This window comes from Lithobates pipiens, unplaced genomic scaffold (genome assembly GCF_037356315.1).
Source record: "Lithobates pipiens isolate NorthernLeopardFrog02 unplaced genomic scaffold, aLitPip1_a1.2 Scaffold_1, whole genome shotgun sequence".
In the NCBI taxonomy this organism is placed as follows: Eukaryota; Metazoa; Chordata; class Amphibia; order Anura; family Ranidae; genus Lithobates; species Lithobates pipiens.
In genome coordinates this window covers 212,764,551-212,783,542 of record NW_027507685.1, presented here as the reverse complement: position 1 = coordinate 212,783,542, position 18,992 = coordinate 212,764,551, and the positions used below count along the sequence as shown (strand labels likewise).

Below are 18,992 nucleotides of genomic sequence, written 5' to 3'. Positions count from 1 at the left end.
GGTCACCCGGTTACATAAACCTCCCACTCATCCCCCCTCTTTTCCTGCGGTCTGCCAGGTTGTGTGCTCAGATAAGGGTCTGGTATGGATTTTTGGGGATTTTTTAAAAAAATGGCACGTGGGTTCCTTTTAAAATCCATAGGTCTGGTATGGATTTTGAGGGGGACCCCTATGCCATTTAAAAAAAAAATAATTAGCACAAGGTTCCCCTTAATATCCATACCAGATCTGAAGGGCCTGGTATAGAATTTGGGGGGACCCCATTTTTTTCAATGACTTTTATCTGTATTGCCGGGACCGATAATTCATTATAGCCTCGAGTACTTTTAAATTACTTATTTTCCTTTAGAAATGCCATTTTGTGCAGGGACTGTTCTAAACACGGGAAAAATGCGCCACTTTACAGGCATACTATAGACACCTCCCCATACGAAATTTAAAGGAATATTTCACTTTTATTGTTTCACTTTAAGCATTATTAAAATCACTGCTCCCGAAAAAACGGCCATTTTTAAAAATAATTTTTGCATTGATACATGTCTCCTGGGGCAGGACTCCAAACACTTTTTATGACAATAACTTGCATATAAGCCTTTAAAATTAACACTTTTGATTTTTCATGTTAATGTCCCATAGACTTTAACGGCTTTTGAATTTTCCCCGAACACCGCATATTGTTCGGTGTTCGCAGAACATCCGAACAACCAAAGTTCGGCCTGAACTTATGCTCGGGCCAAACCGTTCGCCCCTCCCTACTGCCTGGTCTTTTCATTTTTCTGCCAGTCTAGAAATATTACTGTTGATTAGCCAGAAATTCTGTGTTCTTTTAACTTCCTATACACAGAAAAAAACATTCTATAAAGTTATGAGTTTTCCCAGCTATCCTCTGTGAGTTGCAAAACAACTCCCTTCTATGTAAAAGGGATGAGGTGAAGGGAAAGTGTTTGTAGTCACTAGGACAGGAACTGATGAGACTCTCTTCAGCAGGGCAGTGTTAATTCCGTTAACTAAAACATATTTGTCTACTAAATTAATACTATTTTAAGTCACTAAATACGACTAAAACTATAACAATTGAGATGACTAAAATACGACTAAAACTAAAATAGCATTTTAGTCAAAAGAGTATGGCTAACACGAAACTGAAATTTGAAGTCAAAATTAAAATTGGTCTGTAGTGCGTGTTCAAACCTTAATACCATAAATAATAACATATTTTTCACTCCAGCAGTATATAATGAGTTTGGAAATTGTAGAGAAATGCTTAAATAATGCATTGCAATTTAACTACACCCATTCGATTTTAGACAACTAAAATGTACTGGAGATTTAGTCGACTAAATACGACAAAAACTAAAACAATTGCAGAAGATTTAAATGGAACTAAAATACAATTTTAGTCAAAAGACTAAAGCCTTGTACACATGATTGGATTTTCTGCAGACAAAGCGTCAGACTTTTGTCCAAAGGGTGTGTGCCTGGATTTTGTCTTGCATACAAACGGCACACAATTGTCTGCCAACAAACACGAACGTAGTGACGTACTACGAGCTGATAAAGAGGAAGTTCTATTGTCAGGTGCCACCCTTTGGGCTCCTTCTGCTAATTTCGTGTTAGTAGAGGTTTGGTCAGTGTTGATTCACACTTTTCAATTTGCACTTTCCATTTTGTGCTTTTCAGTTTGTTTCTGAATGGCCGTTTATCAACCAGACATGTTGCGGAATCGGAGGAGATAACGTATTATTTATTATTGGCCTTGGAGTTATTGCTTTGAACCAAGTCCAGTCCAGGAATAGGAGGAGGAGGATTTCTTGGACCAAAAATTGGTTGTTTTATTAATCGTGACCAATTATGTCATATGCCTTAAACTCAGAATAATCCGGATGTTTTTTGGAATTATCTCCGGATGACGGACCCCTGCTTTCACCAACTCTTAGCATTGTTGAGCCCCTACATTAAGAAGCAGGACACGTGCATGAGGCTTTTATTTTATTTTTTGGTTGAATAATGATTTGATTTGGTATATTTTTTATATTTTTGGATGCATAGAATGCACTTTTTGGTTAAATTCTATTGGCAGATAGCATGTCTAATTTTATTTGTTTTCTTTTTTTAATAGACAATAAAAAAAAATTTGTGGAGAATAATACTTGGCTGTGTGTTTTACTTAAAAATGACAGTTTGGGAGTAGGCAGTTACATTTAAAAAAATACAATGTAAAATTGACAAGGGAAACCAACATAGTTGTATCTTTGATGTTAAAAACTACAGGATAATGTTGTGGTGACTTGTCCAAAATAAATAAATAAAAGCATATTAATATTATTCTTGATATCACTAGAAAATAAAAGCCTTTGACAATACGTTTGGCAGAACTCCATCAGTATCACCAGCAAAGCAGCTTCATTATTATCCCATTATAGAAAAAGAGAATTGTGCGCTGCATTTCGAGATTTCATAATTTGCCACATCACAAAAGTTAATTCTTCATTGCGAACGCTAGTTTACAAGACCGACTGCTTCTGGCTCGTCCTTGCTTCCGAGCATGCGTGTTTGTACTTTGAATTTTTGTCCGGACTTGTGTACACACGCTCGGAAAATCCGACAACAGACATTTGTCAGCGGAAAAAATTATAAGTCTGCCATCCAACATTTCTTCGTGGAAAATCTGACAACAATTGTTGGATGGAGCGTACAAACGGTCAGATTTTAGGCCAGCAGCCTGTCATCACAGTTCCCATTGGAAAATCTGATTGTGTGTACGTGGCTTTGGACTAAAACTAAATCTAAATTTGCTGCCAAAATTAACACTGCAGCAGGGGCAGGCAGCAAATAAAGTACTTTTAGTAATAGGCACATTAAAATGTAGCGTATTTAGTTTTCATGTTGTACTAATTCTTTTTTTCACACATTATCCCTGCTGTACAAGAACTTACACAGTTTGCATACATAGCTGCATTAATTGGTGTCTTTTTTTTTCAGCCTAGAGTTCAGCTTGAAAGATATTTGTGTTAGACATTGGTGTCCTCAGTTCACCTTCTTTTTAATGATTTAACCATACTTTATAAATGAAGTAGAAGTCTATTTATTTGATTGTTTCTATAACAAAGATGCACTCATGAAAGTTAAAATGTTATTAAAAATAAATCTGTCTTTAAATTATTTTTATATTTTACTGTAGTTGTTGTTATTTGAGTTTTTTTTTTTTTTTTAGAAAATAGGCAGAAAAAAAAAGGGAATAACAATAGCAAGTTGAAAAATGTAAAGTAACACAAAATTGTGCTTGGTGTTAAGTGCTATTTTTGCTCAATTTTTTTTCCTATTGTCTAAGAAACCCAAATAACAAAACACACACAACATAAGAAGAGGACACAATTTTTTTTTTTTTGTTACTGTTTTTTCACATTGTGTAACATCAGGGCCAGTGGTGAAAAGAATAACCTTTAAAACTTAGTACAAAAAAGCATTGATTTGATTTTTTCTCACTATTCTGTTTTTTTTTTATTATGTTTTTTAGACAATAGGGGGGAAAGTTCAAATTTAAAAACTTTTTGGGGGGGTTTATATCAATGTTTGGTGATAAGAAAGATAAAAAAAAATGATTGCATGAAACACCTCAACTAACAACTAACTACACCCAAAAGCAAAAAGGACGTACCTGTACATCCCTTTAAAAAACTCCCACCTAGTGCGTCTGCAGGTCCCGTGAATTTGATTTTCGCCGGCAGCCCGTGATTGCGGTGAGGAGAGGCAGAAAGGGTAAACAAGGCATTTCCCTGTTCTGCCTAGCAACCTGTCATCGGGAGCAGTGATCTCTGTCATGTTGTAGTGAGCCCATGCCCCCCACAGTTAGAACACATCCAGGGAACACATTTAACCCCTTGATCGCCCCCTAGTGTTTAACCCCTTCCCTGCCAGTGACATTTATAAAGTAATCAGTGGCTATTTTTTAGCCCTGATTGCTGTATAAATGTCAATGGTCCCAAAATAGTGTCAAAAGTGTGCGATCTGTCTGCCTCAATATCGCAGTCATGATAAAAATCTCAGATCGCCGCCATTACTAGTAAAAAAAAAAAATTATAATAAAAATGCTATCCCCTATTTTGTAGACGCTATAACTTTTGCACAAACCAATCAATATAGGCTTATAGCAATTTTTTTTTTCTTACCAAAAATATGTAAAAGAATACATATCGGCCTAAACTGTGGAAGACTTTTTTATATATATATTTTTTGGGGGTATCTATTATAGCAAAAAGTAAAAAAATATAGCTTTTTAAAAATTGACGCTCTTTTTTTGCGTAAAAAAAAAAACCTGCAGAGCTGATCAATTACCACCAAAAGAAAGCTCTAATTGTGGGAAAAATAGGACGTCAATTTTGTTTGGGTCGCACGACCGCACAATTGTCAGCTAAAGTGATGCAGTGCCGTATAGCAAAAAATGCTCTGGTCAGGAAGGGGGTAAAGTGGTTAAAACACTATCAATCCACCTTCCTCATTGATTCCAATACATTTCTCCTATGGGTGAAATTCTGCAGAAAATCAATGAATATTTCTTATCCCTAGTTATAAATGTGTTCAAGAAGACCTGTAACGTTACTGACAGATTCACATTAAGTATAATGCAAGTCATGCTGAAATCATTATGTTGAAATAAACTAACCTTGTCCTCTGAAAAAATCGTCAAATCCTGGAACCCTTCCACGCCCACCGAATTCCTCTCCGCGGTCCACTAATGCCTCTTTTACAATATCATAACCGCTTAGGACAACAATAGGATTATGGCCAAAATAAACAGTATATACCGGTCCATATTTCTTGGCAAACTGAAATAGAATATGTGTTTTTATTTAGATTTGTCATACATTATTCAATAAAAAAAAATCTAGGTTCTTAATGACTGCCAATTTAAAAAATGTGCAGACTGGAAGGACCATCATTGTTCATAAGCTTTGGCATAATAACTTTGCTATACCAACCAATATACCTTGCCCATCACTTTCCCAATAAACAAACAAAATGATAGTGGCTGAAAGAGTAAGACCTCAGCTTTCTTGATTTCAAACCATATTTATCCAACAATAACAGCAAAATAAAAATTTAGCCCTTGTACACACGGTCGGACATTCCGACAACCAAATCGGTCGGATTTTGTCCGACGGATTTTGTCCGAAACTGTTGCATACACACGGTCGGACAAAGTTGTCGGAAACAGAACGTGATGACGTTATTTCATTACGACGGGACTATGTTCAGGCCAGTAGCCAATAGCTTTGGTGTAGGAATTTGATCTGAGCATGCGTGGCACTTTGTCCGATCGGAATTCTCTACACATGATCGGAGTATGTCCGATCGGAGCATTTTGTCAGAAAATTTTACCAACAAGTTGGAAAACTTGGTCCGCCGGATATTCAGACGGAAACAGTCCGAAGGAGTCCACACACAGTCGGAATATCCGACAAAACGGTCCGATCGGACACATTCCGTCGGAATCTCCGACCGTGTGTACAAGAGCTTACAGTTGGCAATAACAAACCAGTGCCAGCCAACCGTCAGCTGTGGGCACTCAACGTAACATGGCTTCCAGTACTCAGATGATAACTCTCAGATACCCTTCTATATCAGAAGTCAGGACAACAGAAATAATATAGGACTACATAACCCCACCCTTCTCATACTTTCTATAGCATTGAGGTGTTATGCATAGGTCAGCACAGACAGAGAGCACAACACGATTTCTAGCAAGATCTATAGATTTTTTTGAACTTACCAAACAAATGTAACTACAGTAAAACCTTGAATTGCGAGCATAATTTGTTTCCGGAAACATGCTTGTAATCAAAAGCACTCGCATATCAAAGCAAATTTCCCCATAAGAAATAATGGAAACTCAGATGATATGTTCCACAACCATTTACTCGTATGTCCTTCAGTTTATAGTCCATATAAAAAGATTATAGCAATGTGACCAGGTCGTGTAACCATAAAATGTCCATTAACAAATGGCAACCTCCACAAGGGGATTCGAAGCAAAATCCAGCAGGAGCTACAGAGTATAAAAGAGAAGAGAGGTGCCTTTAAGTGTAGCAATATGGTTACATTTAATGAAGGTACAACTCACATGGTTGATGATTAAAAGAGGCACATCTATGCAGGCATCCGAGGTAAAGCTGTCCATATAGACCATCCTCAGCACCGCCGGCTCTCACCGATGTCAGTCTGCAATTGTGATTGGGAAGACTACCCTGCAGTAGAGAGATCTGAAAGTAAGGCTTGAAACGCTTCTGAAGCGCAGCATGGAAGAGATGACATTGATGGTGGTGTGGAGGACGGTCTATGTGGACAGCTTTACCATGGATACCTGCATACTTAGATGTTCCAGTTTTAATCATCAACCATGTGAGTTGAAAAATGTTGTACTTTAAATGTAACCATATTGCTATACTTAGAGGCACCTCTCTTCTTCTTTTATACTCAGTTGTGGCAAGATGCCACTTGTATACCAAGACAATGCTCGTTTATCAAGTCAAAATTAAAAAAATAAAAATAAATGAGCTTGTCTCACAAAACACTCTCAGACCAAATTACTCTCAATCCAAGGTTTTACTGTAAATGCTTTCCATGGTATTCAGCAGGATAAAAAGGACCAATAAGAAAAAGTACTTTGTAATGATTTAAATACACTTTGAGGGCAAGAATCGTAGACCATTTAAATGCTGGCATGGTAAGCCTTGCTAATAAATCTGTGACAATCAGAGCAAACAGGGCCGGTGACTGGGAAATGATCAAGAAGCAGGAATGTGTCATTTGGCTTGAAGGTTTAGTAAGTGTGAGCCCTTTGTACTCAGACAGGTAGCCAATCTCCTGGCATATCCTTATGCCGCATACACACAATCGGACATTCCGACAACAAAACCGTGGATTTATTTCTGACGGATTTTGGCTCAAACTTGTCTTGCATACACATAGTCAACAAATGTTGTCGGAAATTCCGAACGTTAAGAACGCGGTGACGTACAACACATACGACGAGCCAAGAAAAATGAAGTGGAATGCGTGGAAATTTGTGCATTGGAATTATGTACACACGATCGTAATTTTCGACAACGGATTTTGTTGTCGGAAAATTTGAGATCCAGCTCTACAGTTTTTGTTGTCGGAAATTTCGATATCAAATGTCCAATGGAGTTTACACACGGTCAGAATTTCTGACAACAAGCTCACATCGAACATTTGTTGTCGGAAATTTGGACCGTGTGCATGCTGCATAAGAGGACTCACCAATCATTTTTGATTGTCTGGAACATTCTGAAAGCATGGTAACTACTGTCCTTATGTCATGCTTTCAACAGTCAGGAGCCCCTTTCATCACAGTTCAAGGGTCCATGCAAAACTGTGACTGAGTGTATTGGTAAACAGAAAAGACATTGAGTTTTTTTTCCCTTTGCAGATATTAGGTATTTAACCCCTTCATTGGCTGTCACACATAATCAGAAAGATCCCATTCGCAAGTATGCTTCAGGAGCTTACTGGTGCCAGGTGGCTACAGTGCTTTAAGCATGCAGGAAGCCCACTCTCAGCACAGTATGTTGTTTTAACCACTTCAGCTCCGGACCAATAAACACCTTAAGGATCAGAGGTCTTTTTGCAATTTCGCACTGCGCTGCTTTAACTGGTAATTGCGCGGTCATGCAATATTGCACCCAAACGAAATTTGCGTCCTTTTCTTCCCACAAATAGAGCTTTCTTTTGATGGTATTTGATTGCCTCTGCGATTTTTTTTTTTTGCGATATAAATGGAAAAAGAGCGAAAATTTTGAAAAAAAAAGATATTTTCTTCTTTTTGTTATAAGAAAAATCGAATAAACTAAATTTTAGTCATACATTGAGGGCAAAATTTATTCAGCCACATGTCTTTAGTAAAAAAAATGTCAATAAGCGTATATTTTTTGGTTTGCGCAAAAGTTATAGCGTCTACAAACTAGAGTACATTTTCTGGAATTTACACAGCTTTTAATTTATGACTGCCGATCTCATTTCTTGAGGTGCTAAAATGGCAGGGCAGTACAAATCCCCCCCAAATGACCCCATTTTGGAAAGTAGACACCCCAAGGAAATTGCTGATGGGTATGTTGAGCCCATTGAATATTTATTTTTTTTGTCCTAAGGGATTGAATAATGACAAAAAAAAAAAAAAAAAAAATTTTTTTACAAAAAGTTGTCACTAAATGATATATTGCTCACACATGCCATGGTTATATGTGGAATTGCACCCCAAAATATATTCCGCTACTTCTCCCGAGTATGGCGATACCACGTGTGTGGGACTTTTTGGGAGTCTAGTCGCGCACGGCACCCCGAAAACCAATCACCATCTTCAGGATTTCTAAGGGTGCAAATTTTTGATTTAACTCCTCACTACCTATCACAGTTTCGAAGGCCATAAAATGCCAAAATAGCACAAAACCCCCCAAAATGACCCCATTTTGGAAAGTAGACACCCCAAGCTATTTACTGAGAGGCATGTTGAGTCCATGGAATATTTTATATTTTGCCACAAGTTGCGGGAATATTACAAACTTTTTTTTTTTGCACCAAGTTGTCACTAAATGATATATTGCTCACACATGCTATGGGCATATGTGAAATGACACCCCAAAATACATTCTGCTGCTTCTCCCGAGTACGGGGATACCACATGTGTGGGACTTTTTGGGAGTCTAGTCACGCACGGCACCCCGAAAACCAATCACCACCTTCAGGATTTCTAAGGGTGCAAATTTTTGATTTAACTCCTCACTACCTATCACAGTTTCGAAGGCCATAAAATGCCAAAATAGCACAAAACCCCCCCAAATGACCCCATTTTGGAAAGTAGACACCCCAAGCTATTTACTGAGAGGCATGTTGAGTCCATGGAATATTTTATATTTTGCTAAAAGTTGCGGGAATATTACAAACTTTTTTTTTTTTTGCACAAAGTTGTCACTAAATGATATATTGCTCACACATGCTATGGGCAGAAGTCAAATTACACCCCAAAATAAATTCTGCTGCTTCTCCCGAGTACGGGGATACCACATGTGGGGGACTTTTTGGGAGCCTAGCCACGTACGGGACCCCGAAAACCAAGCACTGCCTTCCGGATTTGAATATAAAATGCTATAAAAAACAAACTAACCAGAGTCACCCGTAACACTTATACGGTGATCAGTGGTGAAAGGGTTAACTAGGGGCAATCAGGGGGTTCAAATTTTTATTAGGTAGTATATGGGGGTCCCTGGCGCTATATAAAAACCTGACTGGGAACCTAAATAACTAACTGGCTAACCAGCGTCACCAGTGACACTTATACTGTGATCGCTGGTGAAAGGGGGTGAAAGGGTTAACTAGCAGCAATCAGGGGGTTAAAACCATTATTGGGTAGTATATCGGGGTACCTAGCGCTATAAAAACCTGGCGGTGAACCTAAAAAAATAACTAGCTACCTAGCGACACTAGCGACACTGATGCAGCGTTCAGAAAAATTATCGCTTAGTGACACTGGCAAAAGGGGGTGAAAGGGTTAACTAGCGGAAATCAGGGGGTTAAAACCATTATTGGGTAGTATATCGGGGTACCTAGCGCTATAAAAACCTGGCGGTGAACCTAAAAAAATAACTAGCTACCTAGCGACTGTAGCGACACTAATGCAGCGATCAGAAAAACGATCGCTTAGTGACACTGGCAAAAGGGGGTGAAAGGGTTAACTAGCGGCAATCAGGGGGTTAAAACCATTATTGGGTAGTATATCGGGGTACCTAGCGATATAAAAACCTGGCGGTGAACCTAAAAAAATAACTAGCTACCTAGCGACACATGCAGCGATCAGAAAAATGATCGCTTAGTGACACTGGCAAAAGGGGGTGAAAGGGTTAACTAGCGGCAATCAGGGGGTTAAAAACATTATTGGGTAGTATATCGGGGTACCTAGCGCTATAAAAACCTGGCGGTGAACCTAAAAAAATAACTAGCTACCTAGCGACTGTAGCGACACTAATGCAGCGATCAGAAAAACGATCGCTTAGTGACACTGGCAAAAGGGGGTGAAAGGGTTAACTAGCGGCAATCAGGGGGTTAAAAACATTATTGGGTAGTATATCGGGGTACCTAGCGATATAAAAACCTGGCGGTGAACCTAAAAAAATAACTAGCTACCTAGCGACACTAGCGACACATGCAGCGATCAGAAAAATGATCGCTTAGTGACACTGGCAAAAGGGGGTGAAAGGGTTAACTCTAGGGGCAATCAGGGGGTTAAATCTTTATTGGGGGGTGATAGGGGGCTACCCTGGACCTAACACTAACTGTCCTGACAGTTTTTACTGTCACAACTGACACTGAATGCATTGATCAGTAAAGAAATGATCAATGCAATCAGTGACACTGTGACTGGGGGGGGAGGGGGGGCGGGGAGGGATCGGGGGGCGATCGGGGGGGGTATCGGGGGGGTTTGTGTGCCTGTGTGTACCTACATGTCAGTGTAGTGTTTGTGCACACTTACTTTTACTCTTCTCCTCGTAGTCCGGTCAAAAAGACCGCCCCGAGGAGAATGACATCACTTCCTCCTTCCTGTGTAAACAATACACAGGGGAGGAAGCTTCTCATTGGCCAGGAGCGATCCAGAGGGGGTGGCCGAAAACCAACGGCCATCCCCTCATCACGGAGCGCTCCTGGACCGAATCGGACCGCCGTAAACAGCGGGAGGGGGTCCGATCGGACCCCCCACCCGCTGGAAGGCAATCACGTAGATGTACGTGATTGTGCCTGCCTGTGCCATTGTGCTGACGTACAATGGCAATACGGCGGTCCTCAAGTGGTTAACAGGGCCGCATATATGTGCCCACTCACCGTTAAGTCCCACCCGCTTTTTAAGTCCCATAAAACACTTTATTAATCTTGCTCACTAACATTTACCTTGCTAGGAGCCTCTTGTAGGCTGATGGGGGCTGGTGGTTTAAGACTCACTGCTATCCCAATGCTAACCTAATGTAAGCAATGGTACCTTTGTACTATTTGTACTTGTTCGTGCTCTTGGTATTAAAACTCTGTTTCATTAACCCCAGCTTACTGCTGGCACTGGGGAGAGCCCGGGATAGGATTAATGTGTCCTCTGCCATGGACTCTGGGTGCCATCTTGGGAGAGCATATAATAATTTTGACATAGGCCATTTGCATCAAGAAAGGGCCCTGACAGTGTAAAAATTCAGATAGGACCCCATTGCTGAAGGATAGATATCATTTTCTGTTGCTGTAAGCCTGCCAATACTTTGCGTATTTCATATCATTGCCAAGGACTACATTGTAGGCTGGTAGGGGCAAGTGGTTTAGGACACTGCTATCCCAGAGGAACAATGGAACAAATGAAAGACTGATGCTTTATCCAGTAATCGCTAAATCACTTCCTACTTTTGCTTTTAGTAGTAAACAAGGTGATCACATGACTTACACTTACTATGGGACTAGAGGGAATCTGGCATAGGACTAATGTGTCCTCTGCCATGGGCTCCAGTTGCCCTCTCGGAAAAGCCTGCATCTAGTTCTCACAAATTTTCTGTCCATTTTTAATCCTTTTCACTACACCTTCATCAGTTGAAAATTGAGAAACTTTGCCTAATCCAGAATTTTATTTCAGCCTGTGAAATTTTTCTCACACCACAATTCCTTATTCTGGATTACCATCTTGTGGCGAAAAAATGGAATTACAAGTAGTTGACGCTAACTCACGAAATATCTATGCCATGCAACTTTCCACTATGGACAATCTCCAACACCTTCTGTTGGCCGGATCTAAGCCCTTGTACACATGGTCGGACATTCCAACAACCAAATCCGTCGGATTTTGTCCGAGGGGTTTTTGTCCGAAACTGTTGCATACACACGGTCGAACAAAGTTGTCGGAAAATCTGATCGTTCAGAACGTGATGACGTTATTTTGTTACGATGGGACTACGTTCAGGCTAGTAGCCAATAGCTTTGGTGTAGGAATTTGATCTCAGCATGTGTGGCACTTTGTCCGATCGGAATTCTCTACACATGATCGGACAAAGTCCGATCGGACCATGTTGTCGGAAAATTTTACCGACAAGTTGGAAAACTTGGTCCGTCGGATACTCCGACGGAAATAGTCCGATGGAGACCACACACAGTCGGATTATCCAACAAAACGGTCCGATCGGACACATTCCGTCGGAATCTCCGACCATGTGTACAAGGGCTAAGATACTTGGTATTTAAGTATCCCAAACACATCTTGTATTATATGAGGGATAATGGTCCACTTGATATTTTGGGCTTACACAAATCTAACAAACACTCCATATTCGCAAAGGCAAATATGGACTGGGTAAATAATCTAGGTATGCCTCTCTACAATTTGAGAATGCTCATAGACTGATCGGAGCTCAGCATGTGTTTGCTTGATTACTCTTGATTGGTTAAGCAGATCGCACACATGTTCTGCCACAATCAAACCTTGCCACCCACCAAATTGACCCCAGGCATGACAATTCCAAACCCAACACTGGGGACACCCAATTCGGGTGCATTCACTACATCACAAAATAAGACAGATCCTAATTAATTAACAGCGCCACCGTTTTTCACATTTATACAAGTTTAAATGGCCATACAATTTATGATGTTTCAAATTTCTTAAATTCTGCTATGTTAACTTATTACTATATCTACTCAAGGCAGATCCAGCAGATTTTTAATGGATCATAGTTTACTAAGTGCAACCATCATTCACTATAGAAGCAACTTTCATGTTGAGATTCATGTTAATACCCTAATGGCTGTAAGGGGTACATGACTAACTTCTGTTTACAATTGATTTATATGAGCCACGGGAGGCTTCACTCAGTTTATTTTAATGCAACTAGTTTAATACAAAACATTTTTGGTATAGTTGTTTCTGACATTCCAGCGGTAACTCACTCCCACTGCTCCCAACTGTGAATTTTGATTGGTTTATCTCCAAACATAAATTCACTTAATTTCTCTCCTAAAGTTGACACTAGGAGATATATTCCCTATATACTAAACTCAAGTCACACTCCCCTAGGGAGTTACTGGAATACTTATTCACTACCTTTTTCTTTTCTTTCCTTCTAATTTCCTCTCCAACAATCAGGGTAATTAGTATAGCTTCTTAACTAAACGGGCTATAACATTTATTGTACTAACCATGTCATATTCTTTGCTTGATAGACATTCTTTTATGATCTCTCATAATGTCAGGGGTTTAAATACAACAGAGATAGGAATCTTGATACTCCGAGAACTTCACAAGACAAAATCAGCGGTGGTATTTCTCCAGGAGACGCACTGCAAAACAGGTACTGTACCTAGACTACATGACAAACACTACCCACATGCTTTTCATGCAACGAATCCTACGGCCAAATCAAAGGGAGTATCCAACTTACAACAAAAAATGCTGACATAGTCATCTCCCAGCAACAGGTACACACTGAAAGGAGGTACCTATTTCTTAAAGGGCAATGGGCAGGAACCCCAATCACATTAGCAAATGTTTACTTACCTAATACCGCACAAGTCACCTTTTGCCAACACATGGTTGACAAACAAATGAGTTTTGCCTCTGGCTGTATCGTGCTTGGGGGGGGGTTCAATACAGCTTTGAACCCCTTACAAGACGCATTGGATGACAAGTCCAGTCTACCTTACAAAAAAAATTATGCAAAATTTAAACAATTCTAGCCTCACTTACCTTAATAGACACATAGCGCTTGACCAATCCTTCAGGTAGGGATTACACATATTTTTCAGCCCTACACAATAAATTTACATGTATCGATTACATTTTCATTTCACAAAGGGATTTGCCACTTGTGAAATCAGCCAAAATAGGTATGAAAACCTTCTCGAATCATGCACCCATATCTTTGCATCTACAAAAAGCAAATAGGAGACATGGAGCCAGCACTTGGAGGCTGAAACCTTCACTGCTCACTGACGCGACAAATTTAAGCAAAATAACAGAAACAATCAAACTGTATTTCAAAGAAAATGATACAGAAGAGTTGTCACCTTTAACAATATGGGCAGCCAATAAATGCATGATACAGGAGGTTTTATACGAAGAGAATAACAAAAGAAATAAAACCGCGCTGAGACCCCAAAAAAAAGGATTTTTTCTCTACTTATCAAGCAAGAAAAAATATTTTTCAAATAAATATCCAAGAAATTAATCTTAAAAATAAATACAAATAATCAAAAAAGATTACAAATGAATATTCACAGGATGTAAGGCTGCTGCTCCACTGTGGGATACACACACATAAACATAGATAAAAAATAAAGAAAAGGAGCTGCGCCAAATAATACAGATCAATAAACCAAACAACTATAAGAAAAAGACCATGGAAAATTTATGTTGTTCAAGAAAGGAAAGTGATCGCACCACAGTGATTCCACACTTCCTTATCACTATTGTGCCCAACCACCGACAAAAAAGTGCGCTTACCAGACGGTAAAAGCACAAGGAGCGTTTAGAATTCCAAGAAACTGACAGCTCCTTGCCTTCACCAAACACTTTGTCTCTCAGGAACGAACGATCCATATACTGAAGCCGCTCCACATTAGGCTAAATTAGATGAGTTCAGTATGTGGTGAAAATCGCCAGTCCTGGAGTCTCATACGTGTCTTCCCTTTGCAGCCTGGGGCACTGGTCAGTATATGGATCGTTCGTTCCTGAGAGACAAAGTGTTTGGTGAAGGCGAGGAGCTGTCAGTGGCTTGGAATTCTAAATGCTCCTTGTGCTTTTACCGTCTGGTAAGCGCACTTTTTTGTCGGTGGTTGGGCACAATAGTGATAAGGAAGTGTGGAATCACTGTAGTGCGATCGCTTTCCTTTCTTGAACAACATACATTTTCCATGGACTTTTTCTTATAGTTGTTTGGTTTATTGATTTGTATTATTTAGCGCATCTCCTTTTCTTTATTTTTTATACGAATAGGTATGACAAAAAAGAGAGAAGCAGAAAAGGAAATCAATGACTTAACACAGATGACCTGTAAATGAAACCTAAGCAATCCCTAGCAATAGAGACAGCCACGGCTTTACTCGACCTACGAAAGAAACTGCAAGCTCTCATGAACCTTATAGCACAGAGGATTCTCTTCTCTAAGAATGGGTTCTTCTACGAACATGGTGAAAAAACTGGGAAATTCCTAGCGAAAGCATTCGAAGACACATTACTATCGACGAACATAGCAGCCATTAAAAACAGTAATGGCCAACACAAGATACCACAAAGATTGCTCAAAGATTCCAAGAATACTACACCGATTTATATAACTTACCAAACCTACATAAACCTAAAGACTTATCTGAGACACGGACAGAAATTATCCACAAATTTCTTACTGACAGTGGCCACCCCACACTAAATGAAGATGACACCCAATCGTTAGAAGAACCCATAATGGAAATAGAATTAACAGCAGCCATCGAATCACTTAAAACTGGGAAAAGCCCTGGCCCAGACAGCCTGACAGCCCACTATTACAAAACCCTTTTCTACTCTATTGACACCACACATGCTGAAGACCTTTACATCTTTACCTAAAAGACCCACAAGAAATTCAGGAGGTGTGGTGCAGCGCTTAAAACATACAACAGTCCATGTGTATAGTTAGTAGATTTAGATGTCCAATCAAAAAAGAATCATCAAACGTCAGTCCACAGGAAGGAAGAAAGGGACCATCACCAGCACCCGACAATACTGCCTCTTACCATCAGTGCATAAAATAAATGCCCATAAGGTACGATCTTTATCGATCAAATCCCAGACATGTCTCATGGTCTGTCCCCTGTCTGTCTCATGGTCTGTCCCCTGTCTGTCTCATGGCCTGTACCCTGTCTGTCTTATGGTCTGTCCCCTGTCTGTCTCATGGCCTGTACCCTGTCTGTCTGTCTCATGGTCTGTCCCCTGTCTGTCTTATGGTCTGTCCCCTGTCTGTCTCCTGGTCTGTCCCCTGTCTGTATTTCTCATGGTCTGTACCCTGTCTGTCTCATGGCCTGTACCCTGTCTGTCTTATGGCCTGTACCCTGTCTGTCTCATGGCCTGTACCCTGTCTGTCTCATGGTCTGTGCCCTTTCTGTCTCATGGCCTGTACCCTGTCTGTCTGTCTCATGGTCTGTCTCATGGTCTGTCTCCTGTACTCATGGTCTGTACCCTGTCTGTCTCATGGTCTGTACCCAGTACCCTCACTGTCTCATGGTGTGTACCCTGTCTGCCTGCCTCATGGTCTGTACCCTGTCTGTCTGTCTCATGGTATGTACCCTGTCTGTCTGTCTCATGGTCTCTACCCTATCTTTCTCATGGTCTCTATCTTATCTTTCTCATGGTCCCTACCCTGTCTGTCTCATGGTCTGTACGCAGTACCCTGTCTGTCTCATGGTCTGTACCCAGTATCCTTTCTGTCTCATGGCCTGTACCCTGTCTGTCACATGGTCTGTACCCACTGTACCCTGTCTGTCTCATGGTCTGTACCCTGGCTGTCTCATGGTCTGTACCCTGTCTGTCTCTCTCACGGTCTCTACCCTGTCTGTCTCATGGTCTGTACCCAGTACCCTGTCTGTCTCATGGTCTGTACGCAGTACCCTGTCTGTCTCCTGGTCTGCACCCACTACCCTGTCTGTTTCATCGTCCGTACCCTGTCTGTCTCATGGTCTGTACCCACTGTAAACTGTCTGTCTCATGGCCTGTACCCTGTCTGTCTCATGGTCTGTACCCTGTCTCATGGCCTGTACCCTGTCTCATGGCCTGTACCCTGTCTGTCTGTCTCATGGTCTGTACCCCGTCTGTCTCATGGCCTGTACCCTGTCTTTCTCATGGTCTCTACCCTGTCTGTCTCATGGTCTGTACCCAGTACCCTTCTGTCTCATGGTCTGTACCCAGTACCCTGTCTGTCTCATGGTATGTACCCTGTCTGTCTCATGGTCTGTACCCTGTGTGTCTCATGGTCTGTACCAACTGTCCCTGTATGTCTCCAGTACCCTGTTTGTCTCATGGCCTGTGCCCTGTCTGTCTCATGACCTGTACCCTGTCTGTCTCATGGTCTGTACCCTGTCTATCTCAAGGTCTGTACCCTGTCTATCTCAAGGTCTGTACCCTGTCTATCTCATGGTCTGTACCCTGTCTGTCTCATGGTCTGTACCCACTGTACCCTGTCTGTCTCATGGTCTGTCCCCAGTACCCTGTCTGTACCCTGTCTGTCCCATGGTCTGTACACTGTCTGTCTCATGGTTTGTACCCTGTCTGTCCCCTGTCTGTCTCATAGTCTGTACCCAGTACCCTGTCTGTCTCATGGCCTGCACCCTGTCTGACTATGGTCTCATGGTCTTTACCCTGTCTCAGTGCTATGTCTCAGGCCTAGGGCAGCAATTTGCAGGGGCAGCAAGAAAGCCGCCCCCACGAGAAAAAAAAGTCCCCCTGACCCATCCTGCCGATTCTCGGCTCCAGCAGCCGCCTGCTGCACAAATACAGCCCCGGGCAGGCAGGCAGGTGGGTGGCAAGCTTGCTGTATGTAGGCTGCACTTGTAAATATTATGGGCGTGCTTGGCCGGGGGGACTGGCACCACCATAAGCGGTCGGTGACTCTCCAGATCAGCTGCACGTAATTTGTCCCCTGGTAACATTTGATGGGGCACAGTGGCAGCATTTTATGTAGCACAGTGGCTGCATTTGATGGGGCACAGACAGTGGTAGCATTTGATGGGGCACAGTGGCAACATGTGATGAAGCACATTAACGCCATTTGATGGGGCACAGTGTACCCTGTCTGTCTCATGGTCTGTACCCTGTCTGTCTCATGGTTTGTACCCTGTCTGTCTCATGGCCTGTACCCTGTCTGTCTCATGGCCTGTACCCTGTTTGATGGGGCACAGTGGCAGCATTTGATGGATACAGTGAGGCTGCATTTGATGAGTCACAGTGGCGGCATTTGATATGGCACAGAGGCGGCATTGGATGGGATACAGGGAGGAAGCATTTGATGGGGCACAGTGAGGTAGCATTTGATGGGGCACAGTGAGGCTGCATTTGATTGGGCACAGTGTGGCTGCATTTGATTGGGCACAGTGAGGCTGCATTTGATTTGGCACAGTGAGGCTGCATTTGATGGGCACAGTGAGGCTGCATTTGATAGGCACAGTGAGGCTGCATTTGATGGGGCACAGTGAGGCTGCATTTGATGGGGCACAGTGAGGCTGCATTTGATGAGAAACAGTGAGGCAGCATTTTATGGGGCACAGTGGCAGCATTTGATGGGGCTCAGTGGCTGAATTTGCTGGGGCACAGTGGCTGCATTTGATGGGGCACAGTGGCAGCATTTGATGGGGCACAGTGGCTGCATTTATCCTATAGAGATATCCTATGTTTAATGATATTTGATTAAAGAAGAATTGGTCAGAGAAAATTATAGAAACTGAGTTCATAGAATTTAAGGCTGTTAATATATGCATTTATACAGTTAATTTGTTTCACCTATATTATTTTTCCCATTATGGGCGTGAGTGGGGCCTCATGTCTAAGTTTTGCCTAAGGCCTTGCAAAGTCTAGGGCCGCCTCTGACTTTGACAATGATACGCCCACCTCCTGGAGAATGTCATTCACTTTTCTGGATGTTGTGAATGGGTTTTTCTTTACCACAGAGAGGATCCTGTGATCATTCACCACTGTTGTCTTCCATGGATGTCCAGGCCTTTTTATTTTGCTGAGCTCACCAGTGTGTTCTTCTTTCCTCAGAATTGACCAAACCGTTGATTTGGACACTCCTAGTGTTGCTGCTATCTCTCTGATGGATTGCGTTAGTTTTTGAAGCCTTATGCCGCATATACACAAACGTAATTCTCGTCGGAAAAAGCTCTGATGGTTTTCCCGACGGAATTCCGCTCAAGCTGTCTTGCCTACACACGGTCAC

At 41.5% G+C, this 18,992-nt stretch overlaps 1 protein-coding gene across 2 annotated transcripts in view; it reads right to left on the bottom strand.

Moving 5' to 3' along the window:
- Positions 1-18,992, bottom strand: part of LOC143982832 (cytochrome P450 2G1-like) — a 74,957-nt gene that overhangs the window by 46,818 nt on the left and 9,147 nt on the right. The window contains exons 1-2 of one of the 2 annotated variants that reach the window (XM_077481874.1): positions 13,228-13,384; positions 4,664-4,826 (exon numbers count right to left, since the gene is read on the bottom strand). In XM_077481874.1, the coding sequence (XP_077338000.1) occupies positions 4,664-4,826; positions 13,228-13,230 (166 nt within the window). In that variant the 5' untranslated portion in view covers positions 13,231-13,384. Of the gene's footprint in view, positions 1-4,663; positions 4,827-13,227; positions 13,385-18,992 lie in introns of those variants that run through there. The other variant, XM_077481865.1, reaches the window with a different exon arrangement.